The sequence below is a fragment of the Mesoplodon bidens genome (genome assembly GCF_964165515.1).
Source record: "Mesoplodon bidens genome assembly, chromosome: 15".
NCBI lineage: Eukaryota > Metazoa > Chordata > Mammalia > Artiodactyla > Ziphiidae > Mesoplodon > Mesoplodon bidens.
Window position 1 is genome coordinate 67,561,362 of NC_138171.1, and position 13,803 is coordinate 67,575,164.

General features: G+C 61.6%; 1 protein-coding gene across 1 annotated transcript in view; it reads right to left on the bottom strand.

The window, feature by feature from the left end:
* The window catches only part of RRBP1 (ribosome binding protein 1), a 59,746-nt gene that overhangs the window by 13,947 nt on the left and 31,996 nt on the right, over positions 1-13,803 (bottom strand). Inside the window, exons 3-7 of the mRNA XM_081255317.1 lie at positions 9,659-9,807; positions 8,467-8,589; positions 3,854-4,006; positions 3,050-3,168; positions 919-1,072 (exon numbers count right to left, since the gene is read on the bottom strand). Coding sequence (XP_081111443.1) covers positions 919-1,072; positions 3,050-3,168; positions 3,854-4,006; positions 8,467-8,589; positions 9,659-9,807 — 698 coding nt within the window. The remainder of the gene's footprint in view (positions 1-918; positions 1,073-3,049; positions 3,169-3,853; positions 4,007-8,466; positions 8,590-9,658; positions 9,808-13,803) is intronic.

A 13,803-nucleotide genomic window follows, 5' to 3' on the forward strand; every position in this document is an offset into this window, starting at 1 on the left:
TCTCAGTTCCACCCAAACCATCCGAACTTTGTTTCTCTGTGCCTGTTCTTAGGCACACACACATCAGTCTTACAACTTCGTGTCTGTTGTTCTAGTCCTTTCCATAAAACAGCCCCACTGCCCTACATGCTACAGCCGAGAGCTTCAGTGACTGAACAGAAACAGGTGCAAAGCTGTGTGGGTCTCCAGGGCTTCCTTGTCCTCCAGAGAAGTTACACGCACAGAGGTACGACAACTGCCCCACGCCCGGTCACCCTACCCCGAAACAGGCCAGCTGGGGGACGCAGCACTCGTCAGGCCAATGAGCAGGGAGGCCCTGAGACTGAGGGGCCCCACTGGTTGCTGCCCAGCGCCTATGGGGCAGGGAGGGGACAGTCTTCCTCCCTCTGGACAACAGGCGTCCCCCTGGGAAAATACGAGCTTCCGGGCCACATCCAGAGGCTGAGAAGAAAGAACACCCACTGGGCCTTGAAGCCAGAGGCTGTGCCTGCTGGCCTGGCTGCGGCCGGAGCTGTGACCCCACAGGTGTGGCAACTGTGGGACGGTGACTGCTCTGGGGCTGCCCTGGGGCTCAAACCCTGGCTGTGGGTGAACTGGCAGAGTTGCTTAACTTTGTGCCTCCAATTTCCTTCTGGGTAAATTACAGATAATAACAGTATCTACCCCATAAGGTTACAATGAGAATTACCTGAGTTAAGCTTGTAAATGTTCAGAACAACGCTTAGCACACAGAAAGCACCCACTCGATGCTGACCAGGTATCACTACTAACAAGGCCAAGGTCGAGGGTTCCAGCCCCAGCCCTGCCTGGGTCCACTGCGGTCACAGTCACAGCTGAGAAGGGAGGCCCCAGGGTGGCCGTGCGTAGAGCTTGGTGGGCAGGATGCACGGGCACCGAGGCAGCTGCACCCCAACTCACCTGCAGCTGCAAGACCTGCTTCTCGAAGGCGCCTGCCTTGGCCTCCAGGGCCTTCCGCTGCTGCTCCTCCTGCCGTGCGGCCTCCGACTTCTCCACCAGCTCCTTGCTGACCTTGCCCAGCTCCTGCCGCAGCTTGGCCAGCTCTGCATTCTGCCTGCAAGACAGTCAGGAGGCCCCGCGTGACGGACAGAAGAGGGCTCAAGTCAGCTCTCGCCAGCCCCGAGAGCCGCCCGGGGAGATGGGACCGGAGGTCTGAGCCCTTCCTCCGGGGCACCTGCTGTTTCTTAAGTAGATGCCCAAGTCCTGGAGCCCTTCTGAGGCCCTCTATATAATCAGCCACGTGGGTGTGACGTGTTTTGTTGAAGATGCTGTTTTACAACAAGCACGGTGGAGGGACCAGCAAAAGCCTAGGGCAAAATGTGCACTAAAGCAGCCCACGGAGCCCCTGACAGAAGTGGCTGATTCCTCACGGCTGGTCTGGGCCCAAATGAGCCCTGGGATGCTGCCCTGCAGGGCCGGGGCCAGCGGCCCGCTCGAGTCCACACGCTGGATTCACTGGCCGACTGGACCACAGCCAGGCAGGGAAAGAGGCTGCAGCAGTTTACACGAGACCCCTCAACGCTGCACAAGAGCTGGGTCTCAGGACCGGCGAGGAGGTTCAGGAGGGAAGGAAGGAGATGTGACTGACAGCAAAAAGGGGCAGCTCCGGACCCGCCTTTCCCAGCATGAGGAGGTCGTCAGCGTGCAGCCTCCTTCACAGCACAAAAGACACCTCTTTACAGCAGGACTGACCGTCCAGCCAAGGGACAGTACCAGACCAGGCGAAGGCGACAGAGGAGACAGTCCACAGCCCTGGGAGGCAGGAAACCTGGCCAAGACCAGCTCTGCCCTGCTGCCTGGGGAGGGGAGATGTGGGCTCCCCGTCTGCACGGGGGAGGCCGCCCCAAAGCCCTCTGCGGGGCCCTCAGTGCACGCTTTCCAGGGCCAAGATTCGAGACTGGGGAGCCCACGCGAGGCTGGACTCCAGTACCAGGGATGGGGATGGGGATGGGGGTGGGAGGCCAGATGGGTGGCCCCTTGGGACCAACATGAAGCTCTGGGAGGGACGTGGGGACACCCGTCCCACACGGCAGAGTGTCCGCAAGCTGATGGAGTCAGCAGCCGCAACTCAGGGCCAGGCTTTAGAGCTGTCCCCAGGATGGAGCCTGTAGTGGACCCTACATGAGAAGGAAGCCAGTGTCCCTCCGTCCCCACGGTCACCTTCTGCCTTGACTGCTGAGGAAACCGCAGCCCCAGACCATCAACCTGCCAGCAGGTCAGGACGGAGATGAAGACAGGGACCCCTGAGAGAAGGCACCAGCGAGGAGGGTGGCCGTCAAACCTCACTCCGAGTCAGCGGGGCCGCCAGGAAAAGCAGCCTTGTGAGCGCAGGCTTCGCTCCTGGTGCTGCTCGTGGGCGACTCTTCCCACCTGCCCTCCCGCTACGGGCGCCTGCTCTCTCTGCTCCCGTCAGCCTCCTCTGGGGGAGAGGGGATGCTCTGGGGATAACAAGCACCCCAGAAATCCCTACAGGACACCCCGAACGAGAGAAGGCAAAGAAACAGGAACCAAGAGAAAATGCAGTGGGGCTTCCTGCTGGCCAGCCTGCTGGGATGGTGATGCTCAAACCAGGGACACAGAAGACAGTGTCCCTAACAGGGTGAGGCTGAGCCCTGCCCCCTGGGGAGTGGCCTCTGCCAGCTCACGGAGGCCTCCCGGCTTCAGCTCCTGAGCGGCAGACGTCCCCTCCTGCACAGGAGACCCAACCAGGGGGATCAGGGCACTCAAGCCCACGGCAGGGCCCACACCACACCAGACCCTCATCTTGGATGGTCAGCCTGGCTCTGATACTCTGGGCCAGAAGCAAGACACTGTGATAATAGACATGAAAAAGTATCTGCTCTCCCAGCAAAGCCAGGACCTGAGGGGATCTGGTGACACGGACGCTGGGCACGGGCTGGAGCTCACTCGCCCTCCCAGGGCCTGACCACACGAGAGGTCGCCGGCCACGTGCTGAAGGCTCACAGAGGGACCCTGCCCACTCCGGGCCCTCGGGGAGGTGCCGGGGTCCGGCCAGGGAGGAAGGGCTTACTTGCTCTCCACCTGGCTCGTGGCCTGGTTCAAGGCGTCCCTCAGGATGGAGTTCTCCTGCTGCAGGCGGGCCAGCTGCGTGTTGGGGCCATTCTCCAGCTGCTCCTGGAGCGTCCGGATCTGAAAGGTCATCCAAGGGGCATCAGAGGCCGCTCGGCCTGACAAACAGAGCCACGTCGGAGCAAGGCCGGCAAGATCCCAGCCCGCAGACAAAAGCCCGGAGGGCTCCGCCTTCTCTACCCGAGGTGGGGAGGCCCCCTCAGAACAGGGGCCGGAAAAGAGCAGAGCCAAGCACTCAGCCCAAAGCCCCCGACGGTGCTGGTGCGCTCTGCCCGACCGAGGCTCTGAGACCCAGCGAAGGGCCGCAAGCCACAGCCCACGGTTACCCCGAAGATGCCCGTTTCCTGCCCTCTGACCCCCTGTGGCGCAGCCCGCTGGGAGCGGAGTGCAGGGCTCTGACTGTGCAGGCCAGGGCTGGCCCGGCCCTCCGCTGGGGCTGTGCGGTTTTTCGGGCCTCTTGTTTTACGGCGTTCTCCCAACCTCGAGTGGAGGAGGTGGAGCCGGCATGACTCCAGGGTCATGGAGAGGCTGTGAACTTGACCCATGGGCCCCCAGGGAAAAGGATGCAGTGCTGACCACTTGGGACCAGAGTGCTTTCAGACAATGCTCTTTAAAATGTACATACATCTTCCTGGTTATTAACGTTAAACACACACACCATCTGGCCAGGTAAAATAACCCTCCCCCAAACAAACCCGATGGTGAGGGCCCCCCCGCGGGCACCCGTGCCCGCCCTGCTGCCCACCTTGCCCTGCAGCTGCTGCACCTCCTGCACATGTTCCCGGTAGCTGGCCTGCATGCGCGCCTGCACGGCTGTGATCTCCTGCTCCCGGGCCACCAGCTGCTTTTTCACTTTGGCCTCCCCGGCTGCTGCCTTGGCCTTTTCCGCTGCCAGCTCCTGGGAGAAAGCAGAGGGCAGAGAGGCCGGTGAGGCGGGCGGGGGCAGCTTACGAGATGAAACCAAGACCATCATGACCCGGAGCATGACCTGGGGCCAGGAGAAGCCTGACCGCAGAGCCACAAGACCCCCGTCCTGAGCTCTCGGACAGACCCAAGCAGCCACAGCCCAGAACGAGCAGGGGATGAGGAGGGACCCCCGGAATCCCTGCTGGCCTGACTAGTGGAGGGCTGGCCATCAGGCCTTGAACACAGTGGGCGCAGTGGATACAGGTAGGAGCTGGGGAACGTGGCATCCTGTCCCTGGGCTCTCCAGGGGCACTGGCTGAACCCTGCTGGGATTACAACACCCTGGTTTGGCTCAGTCCCCGACAGCCAGGCCCCGGAACGCCCTCTTCTACTTGAGTATCTCTGTCAGGACTGACAAGGCAGCAAGCCTCGATGGCCGAGGGGCCAGCCCACTCCTGGAGGGCCTAGGTCCCCGTGGACAGCCGCTCGGTCCACCGTCCTATCCCTGGAATGTCTGCTCCGGTCAGTGCCCGATGCCCACAATGAACACGGGACGCGGGGCCTGGGGACCCAGAGCCTCAGGCAGGGGCAGAGAGCAGGGTGGGAAGGGCTGGCCGAAGGACGGGGTCTCCATCATGACAGAAGGAATGGCAGTGGACGGAAACCATGGGGGAGCAGGAAGTGACAGTGAGAGGAGCGGCCCGTGCACTGGCCCCCGGGTGGGGGTGCTCTCTGTCGAGGGGGCCTCCAGCCAGACTGGCGCCAAGTCCCACGAGATTCAAGGCCCCTCCCCGTCCTGGGCAGTGGACCAGAGAAGCGGGAGAGCCTCCTCTTCTCCAGGCCGGGATGCTAGGGAGGTCTATCCCAAAGGGCCAGACGGTCCCTCCCGTCTGAGATGGGACAGAACCGGAGGCCAGGGAAGGGCCGGGCTGAGCGGGTGGCCACTGGGTGCCAGGGCAGCTCTGCATGCCTGGCGTCCCCTGGGACCATCCAGGACCCCTGGCCCCGCTCTTCAAAGACAATCCTCTTCCTGGCTGTGCCCAGGGTGAGGGCCCACAGGGGCAGAGGCCACTCTGGGACACGCATGTGCCTCGTTCCTTCAATCCTCTCAGTAAGGCGAGGCTCCCCATCTCTGGTTTGAAGCTGAGCTCACAGAGCCTCGGGGAGGACACGCTTTCGAAGGCCGAGAGCAGCCCTAAGTGACAGGATGGGCAGGAACCTGGGGCCTTGTGGGCCCACGAGGGTCCCAGAAGGGATGGTATGCGAGGCGCCCCTCCTCTGGCTGAACTGGCTGCTCGGTGGAGATTCAGGGCTCCGGCAGGCTTCCTCTGACCCATGCCTAACACCCCACCCCGAGCAGAATGGAGGGCCCTAAGTACACGGTCCAGCCCCTGATGAGGAATCACGGCCACACAGAGGTGGCCCTCCGCCCACCATGCCAGACGCCCGGAGGCTGAGCATTGGTCTGGGGATGGCCTTCCCCACCCTGAGCAGGCCTTGGGCAGTTCTGGGCATCCACCTGGCTCAGGGTGTAAAGGTCCCAGTCTCCTGGGACAGGGTCCCAAGGCCACCAGGATTCAATGGGATTTCCCTTCCTTTTGCCCCTGGGGCTTTTTAAAGGCAAAGAAAGGCCAGATTTTCCTCGGGGCATTTGTTTCATCCTCCACTCCATTCTCTTTCTTCTAGGAGCTCAGAATCCCAGGACTCCTCCTGTCTGTCAAATTCTTAATTCACTTGCAATGGTCGGAATTATTTTCTTGAAAGACAGGCCTGCTGCTGGGGGCCGGAGCCCCACTTCCTCTGACTGAGCTGGGAGGCACCGTCACGACGCCACCAGCCCAGAAACTCACTCTGCTCCCCAGGCCAAGCGGGCCCCCGCACCGAGAATCTCCCGAGGCGGCTGAGGCGTGGACTGGAGCACCCGGCCCTGAGGGTCTCCTTGTCCATGGAGGATTCGGAGCCCAGCCTCTCGGGCCCGAGCGAGGACAGGATGGGGTCCAGCCCAGAGTGTCACCTCGGGACAGAGGCCCCGGTGCCCAAGCAGATGACAGCTGGAAAGACGGTTTTCCAGAAGGACGGCTCCGGAGCCACGTGTGGTTCCTCAAATCCCTGAACACGTCCCCGAAAATGCTCAGAAACCAGGAAGGAGGTCTCAGGACTCCTGAGCCCGTGAACTGGTGCCCGGAATGGTCTTTGAACCCAACTCTGTTGACTTCACCCACTTGCAAGGTGCCCACTTGATCTGGCAGACAGTCCACACGGCCTCTGTGTCCTTTAGCCACAGATCACGAGAAAAGGAATTCACCAAAACCCTCTTTTGCAACCATAAAAACTTCTGTACAAGGACAAAGAAATCGTGACGGGAACTAAACATGAAACGCGGATCCTATCCACCGCCCCCCAGCTCCTGGGAAGATCAAGTTAATCGGAACTTCTACATTCTCAGAAGTTTCTCATATAACTTTACTCAACGGTGCTAGGCTGGGAGACGTGGCACAGCAGTGGAATCCCCTCCGCTCTGTTTGAAACTCTCAACAGAGAAATGCAGGGACTCAGCATCCATGGACTCCAGGGCACAGAAGGACAGATGGCGATGCCTGGGCCTCAGTGGCCCCTGCCAGGCAAGGTGACCTCTGAGCTGAGACAGGAAAATGGGGGCCCCGCCCTGGAGGGCTTCCTGAAGGAGGGGGCTCTTTCCAGTGAGCCAAGCAGTGAAGGGCACTCGAGGCTAATGCAGGAGCACGAGAGGCCCTGGGGAGGCAGCGAGGATCAGGCGCGTTGGGGAGCGGACTCGGGTCTGAAGGTCGGGAGCCGCCTGCACGTGAAGAGGCGGCCCTCCCGGGACCGCGGAAGCGCCGAGAGCCCGTGAAGACCCCCTGCGGCTCAGGGAGGAGGATGCCACGGGGGAGGCAGGGCCCTGGCTGGACGCACCGTCAGACGTCTTGCCTCAGAGCCAAGGCCTGGAGCCCCAGGGGCTGCGCCTGTGTCCCACAGCAGGGAGACCGTGCCGTGCCTGGGCAGGGCTGGAAACGCGTCCGGTTGGGGAGGGCGAGGGGGAGGGGGTCTGTGGGTCAGCTGCGCTAGGGTTTGGAACTCAAGTGGCCGCCCCGGAGGGGAGCAGCAAGTGTCCTGCACAGGCAGCAGCACCTAAGGGGCCTCCTGTTGCAGGGTGCACCCCACCTAAGGGGCCTCCTGTTGCAGGGTGCACCCCCAACCCCAAACCTGCTGTCCGGCCCGAGGTGGCCGGAGACCCCAGCAATGGCCACCATCACCGTCAGAGGCTGCACCTGCTCACTCATGACACGTCCAGTCCACCCTAACCTCAGGGGCCGGCACGAGGAACTGGCCGGGGAGCCACACAGCCACCAGCCACAAAAACAGTCACTCCCCTTTCCTCTCACGTGAGCTTCATTTTGGAGGTCAACACATCTTCTCAGGTGGTCCAGAAAGAGGATACGGAAGAACGGCCCCCAGAACCGCAGACTCCACAGTGGCTGCTGGCCGTGGGCCCTTGGGGCAGGAGGCCTGTGACTCACGGCCCACTTCCATGGGGCAGAGGCTCCTGGCCTGGGACGCGCCAGCAGCCGGGCGGGAAGGGCAGCGCAGTCGGCTCCTGGGAGCAGGGTGAGTGGCTCCGGCCGCCCTGCATCCAACCAGCAACCCGAGGCCGCGGGGGACACTCCCGAGAGAGAGGACGAAGGCCACCGGGCAGGAGGCTGCACTAGTTGACGCCTCGGAGACCGGCCTTCCCCTTCTACCTCCCGGGCGGAGCCTGACCAGGAGCGACCACGGCAAAGCCTTCCGCTCCCGCCGCCCGTCCGTCCCCCACTGAACAAACCTTCCCGTCTGGCCTGGAGCCGCGGCCGTCGCTCAGGACAAACTCTGACGCCTCGTGAGCGAGTGACGCAGGCGCCCAGACGTGTGGGACGTTCCGAGGCCCCGGCCGCCTCCCTGCGCCCACTGGCCCGCAGAGGAGGCGGGGACAGGGCGAGGGCCACGCAGGGCGCGATGCTGGGAAGGACAGCTTAAACGGGAAGGGACCAGCCCCGCTGCAGGGGACCCGGACCTCCTCCTCACAAGGAGCGGCCGCGTGCTGACCCCTCCTGAACGAGGCCCCCAGCCCGTCGGGGCAGCACGGGCCCTCTAGACCAGTGTTCACTGGGTACACACGTGTCACGTGCTGAACCACCACGGGACCGCTCCCCAGACAGCGGAGAAGGGGCGGCAGCCCCGCTAAGCCCTCCCCACAGCTTTCTGCTCCAATTCTCAAGAAAAGACCCTGGGACCCACTGTGCCCGCCCTCCTCTCAGGGCATCACCCTAAAAGACGGGGCCACAACCGCGGGGCCGACTGTCCCCTCCCACCCGTGCGTTCCCAGTCCCGAGAGGGACCCCGCTGTGCAGGGGTCCTCACGCAGCCACAGCCCCCGGGCCGACCCGGCGCCGGCCCTACCTTATTGAGCTCCCTCAGTTTGCTCTTGGCGGCAGCCGCGTCCTCCTGCTCCGTGGCCAGCAGCTTCTCCTTCTCTTCCAGCTGGCGTTTCAGAATCGCCACGGGGTCACCCTTCTGAGTGGCCTAGAGATGCCCACAGAGTCGCGTTAATGGGGTGGGCAGAAGCCTGGTTTGAGACTCACCCCAACCATCAGACCCCGACCCAAAAGCAGAGCGGCGGCCTGATGGCGCACGAGCGGTGCCATCCCGATGGCACACACTTCTGGGGGCGGCCCCTGCCTCTGCCGCCCAGTTAGCCAGGCCTCGGGCCCAAAGCTCTGGACCCCTGGGGTAGTTGTGGGAGCATGGTGCTTCCCTAACCCCGGTCGATGGTGGCCAGGGCCTCTTCCCGGCCTGCTGGGGGCCATCGGCCATCGTCCCTGGCTTGGTGCCCATCCCTCAGCTGCTGGGGCCGGCCTGAAGGCTGCCAGCTGAAGCGTGGAGGTCCGGGCACGGGGTGGGAGTGGGGGTAGGTATCTGGGGACAGTGGCCTGAGCTGAGTTCAGACCTCTCTTGTTGGAGGGGAGTGGCCACCTTGACCTCCGGCCACTTCAGGCCCAGAAGACAGCCCAACGTTCACTGAGCGAGGAGCTCCTGTGACCGCAGGACCCGTCACCACTCAGCAAGGGCTGGGGCGGGGCGGGGGGTGGTGACCCAGTGGCCCCAGGACACTCCCAACATCTCTCACCACTGAGGTGCCACAAAATCCTCCAGCAAAATTACCTACAATTCCAGCTGTTTAAGGAACAAACACGCCCCGCGGCACCTCCTGGGGCAGCTCGTGGCCACAAGCACCAGACAGAGAGAAACCAGAGAGACAAACACCCTCCTTCCTGAGCCCGAGCCCCGGCCACAAACCAGTGGGTCCCAGCTCCTGGCCCCCCAGACGCCCCGTCCCGGCCCTTAACAGCCCTCCTGCTGCAGCGGCTGGGCTGCAGCTGAAGCAGAAGCGTCTGCGGGTGATTCACGCAGCCCGACCTGGGGAGGGGGACAGAGTTCTGCCGAGAGGCAAGCGGAGGTGTTCCAGGAACACTCCGTGCAGCTTGCCAAGTCGGGTGCGGCCGGCCTGCGAGGCACCATCCAGGGGAGGCCAGGGCCCAAGACCAGGAAACCACTGCCACGCGCTGGCCCCTGGGGTTGGGGGAGGGCGCACCTTGTGCCATGTGTCCTGGACGACACCTGCTTTCTCGGACAGGATCTCGATGAGCCGCTGGGCCTCGCCCTCGCTGAGCACCATGCTTCCGACCGTGGAGACGAGCGTCTTGTAGGGGAGGCAGAGTGGGCTGTCGCTCTCCGGGGGCCCTGCACAGAAGGGAGGGGGCAGGGACTCACACTCAGGCACCAGCCACCAAGCCCGTCACACCCCAGAGCAGCAGAGGCCAGTCAGAGCCGAGGCCTCTGTCCGGCTGCCCAGGGTCCGCGGGCCGAGTGCAGCGAGCCCGCCCTGGGGTCTCGACTGGACTCAACTCAGGTCCTGCTCAAGAACAGCAGTGGGGAAGGTCCCTAGGAAAAAGAAAGGCCGAGTATTCCTGGGTTGGAGGAGATGTGCCCCTACTTTTTCACCATCAAAGTGAGCAGACTTGGGCAAGGCATACTTTCCCATAGGTGCTTTTTTCCTTCCTTCTTTTCCCAGCAAACTGCCTGGGCGAGCTCTGGCCGTGCGCCACCCAGCGAGGCTCACGCCCCTGCCAAGACCGAGCCCCACCGGCGGGGAGCAGGAGGCCGCCTCCCCGACGTCCTGGTTCAGACCCTCTATTTCCAGCTCTCCCTGGGCGAAGCTTAAGGCAGGTTTCAGGACAGGGATGGCTGGGTTCGTCCAGAACAGGGCTGCCCGCTCGCTGGTCCATGAGCGCGTGACCTGCTGGAGGACACAGAGCCATGTGCCGACAGCCAGCTGTCACTCCTGGACGCCCGACGCCCCCGCGAAAGCTTCACTCTCACGCAGCCCCTCGCACAGCCCCAAAGACACGAAAGGGTGAACAGAGACGCCCCCCCGCCCCGTCTGGCAGCTCCTTGCGCTGAGGCCCCAAACTGCCCACGAGCTGTGGAACGACAGGGCCCCAAACGAGCTGAAACAAAGCCAAGCGGCCGCCTGCAGCGACACCTGCAGCCAAGCCCACCTCACTGAGGACAGCCAGGGGAAGGTTTCCATGGCAACCTGAAATTCTCTGGCTTGTCACAATATTTTCACTCCCTAGTTACAATATTGTCATTACAAGTCAAAGCACTTAGCAGGATCCCCTAATAAAGGGGACGTGGCACGTGGCGAGCTGGTTGCTACGAGCACCTTCACTTTAGAACTTTTTACCCCGCGAAGCTCGGGAGTAAAAACAACCATGTTGACGTTAAAGGCCTAGGAGGTTGAGGGTGTCATGAAAACTGGGAGGTGGGGGGAGGCCCCCTTCAGCCTTCATTCTTTTCACTGAAATATGTACGTAAAATAATTTTAACGGTAAACTTCTGCACCCTAGAGAAAATTCAAGTACAGCTAAGCCAAAATAGAAGGAACCACTCGGACGAAAACCTCACGGTCAGCATTTTGGTCTCTGGGCTTCCTGCTCCGCCCCGTCGGCCTGCAGACCGACGTTTCTGCCAGGGTTTCTCAGAAGAGGGAGGTCGGCCGGAGTCAGACTGGACAGGATGGCCTCTCTGAAGCTGGACACTCAGATGTTTTCCTCTGCGGACTCAGAGAGGCCTGCTCCTGCGCTGCCCCCAGCCATGCCGGCTGCCAGGCACCTGCCACGTGGCTGGTGGTGGGAACTGGGGTGGCTCCCAGGGGAGCGCACACCAGATTCTGAAAACTTGGTGTGGAAAAACAAAAGAATGTAAAATACCTGCAATAACTTTTTTATATTGATTGCATATTGAAATGATAGTACCTGGGTTAAAGAATTATATTAAAATGAATTCCACGCGTCTCTCATTTGCCTCTTTTTTCTTTTTTTGGCGGTACGCGGGCCTCTCACTGCTGTGGCCTCTCCCGTTGTGGAGCACAGGCTCCGGACGTGCAGGCTCAGCGGCCACGGCCCACGGGCCCAGCCACTCCGTGGCATGTGGGATCCTCCCGGACCGGGGCACAAACCCACGTCCCCTGCATTGGCAGGCGGACTCTCAACCACTGCGCCACCAGGGAAGCCCCTCATTTGCCTTTTTTAGTGTGGCTCACAGTGTACTTCTGTGGGGCAGGCTGGCTACTCCTTTCCAGCCCTGGGGCCCCAAAGCACCGCCTACTGAAGCCCTGGCAGTCTGGTCCCTGCAGAGGCCCCCGAGTGACCATCCTCCTAGGCCCCAGGGCCCCTGCTGCACTGCCCCCCACCCACCTGGGGGAGGGGACACAGACCTGGATGACACAGATACGCTTCCCTGTGGAACACCGCATCCTTCACGCCACTACCCCAGTGGTCTCACAGATGCATTCCCTCCAGGAGGGCCCTGTGCACAGAACGTTTCTGAGGGTATTCTGGGAGTGCCATTCTAACACACGTTGGTTAAAACTTTCTCATGTAATTATACTAAATTGTATTAGATGTTCCAGTGAACAAAGTCATGAAAACTTGTAACAAGTGGAACACCCCAAAGCTATGTAAGAGCAGAACTTAACTCTCCTCGCCCACCCCCCACAGAAACTTCCACAGCCTTCTCCATCCTCATACAAACACTTCAGAATGATTTTTAGAGAGATATGACTTTACATTTTTCATTAAGGTAAGAATGGTGCCATCTTTATTCACCCCAAATCGGGGAAAGTAAAACTGAAAGAAAGGAAGGTACTGGGAACCAGAACTCTGGGCCTCACGTGAGTGACATTTATTTCTGGGTTTCAAGGCCCACGAGGTGGGCACGCTGACCCATACACAAAGGACTAACGTGTCCTCTGGCAAAGGCTCGAAGGCTAGAAATAATCCTTGGGGTTGTGAAATCTTAAGGCCCTAAGAGAAATTTGTCAGAGACTCAACACCTATTCTGTGAAGCCACAGGCTTCACAAGGACCACGTGGCAGTGAACTCCCGTGAGACAGGAGCAGCCAAGGCTTCGCCCATGTTGGTGAGCCTGAAATTCCAGGTACGGACGGGCCCGGAGGCCTGGGGGAGGAACCAGGCAGCAGAAGGGCACAGTGGCCGGGGAGGGCCGGCGTCTCACTGCTCTGGAGTAACCCAGGCTCCTGCCTGGCCGGGGACACAGCGAGCACCCCAAGCACTGTGCCCTGCAGGGATGGGGCAGCCTCCCCTGAGCGGGTGGCCTTGGCCATGGTCCTTTCCCTCCAGGCGACAGCTCCCACGGGGTCCAGGCCAGAACCCGCAGAGCTGCGGACGCATCAAGGAGAGCTAGAAACGAGATTGCTGTGTGCCATCTCCTGACCTTCAGTGCTGACAGCTAACTCAGTGAAAAATAAATAAAACCACCACGGAGCTGAACACATTCACGGGCCAATTCCGGTCTGCAGGTCATCCCTGCCCTTGGGCTGTGGGCACCCTGGTCAGAGCAAGGCCCCTGGAGCCAGGTGGTCTGGGCTTGAATCTTGGCTCAGCTCCCTCCCACCTGTGCATCCTCGGGCAAGCGACTTTACCTCTCTGAGCCTGTTTCCTCATCTGTGAAATGCGGGCAACGGCAATGTACTGGGCACAGGGTAAAGCACGGCAGAACCGATCAACAGGGCCAGGAGCACCCCACACCCTGACCCCTCCTTGGGCGGACAACGCCCCAGTGAGGAACTTGGGTGGGGAGGCAGGGGTGAAGCAACTCTGCCTTCCTCTGCCCCCCCAGCTGGCACCCACGCCCCCGTGGACAGAGCAGTGGGGCCCACGGCCCCTGCTCGCACCACTGTCTTTGCACATGAGGTCAAGCGGGCGGCGCATTTAGCGAAACGAGGGGCCCTCTGCCTCCCTGGGCTCTGAGCTGAGAAGCACTCAGCGCTTGGATAATGTGCCTCAAATTCCAAAACTATGCTCCCTTTCATGACCACGCTGGGAGGCTTAATCACCTAAAATTAGACCTGTCCTGCAAAAAGGGCTTAGGAGTCTCCCCTCTCACCGCTGACCGTGGGGTCTCACCCACCAGGGACTTGGCGCTGTTTCAGCAGCAGCCCCTCCAGGTCTGGGCCCTGGAAGCCCTGCCTGCTTGTGCCTGGCTCAGCCAAGCAACAGGGGGCGTCAGAATAGCTGCAGGAACTGCGCGCACACAGCTGTGATCGAGGGAGTTACTGCCAGGCCCTGGCACGGGCATCAAGAGCTCCAGCTCCACTCCAGCTGCTGCTGCAGGTGCCTGGCAGCCCTGTGCAGATGGTCTCCAGACATGAAG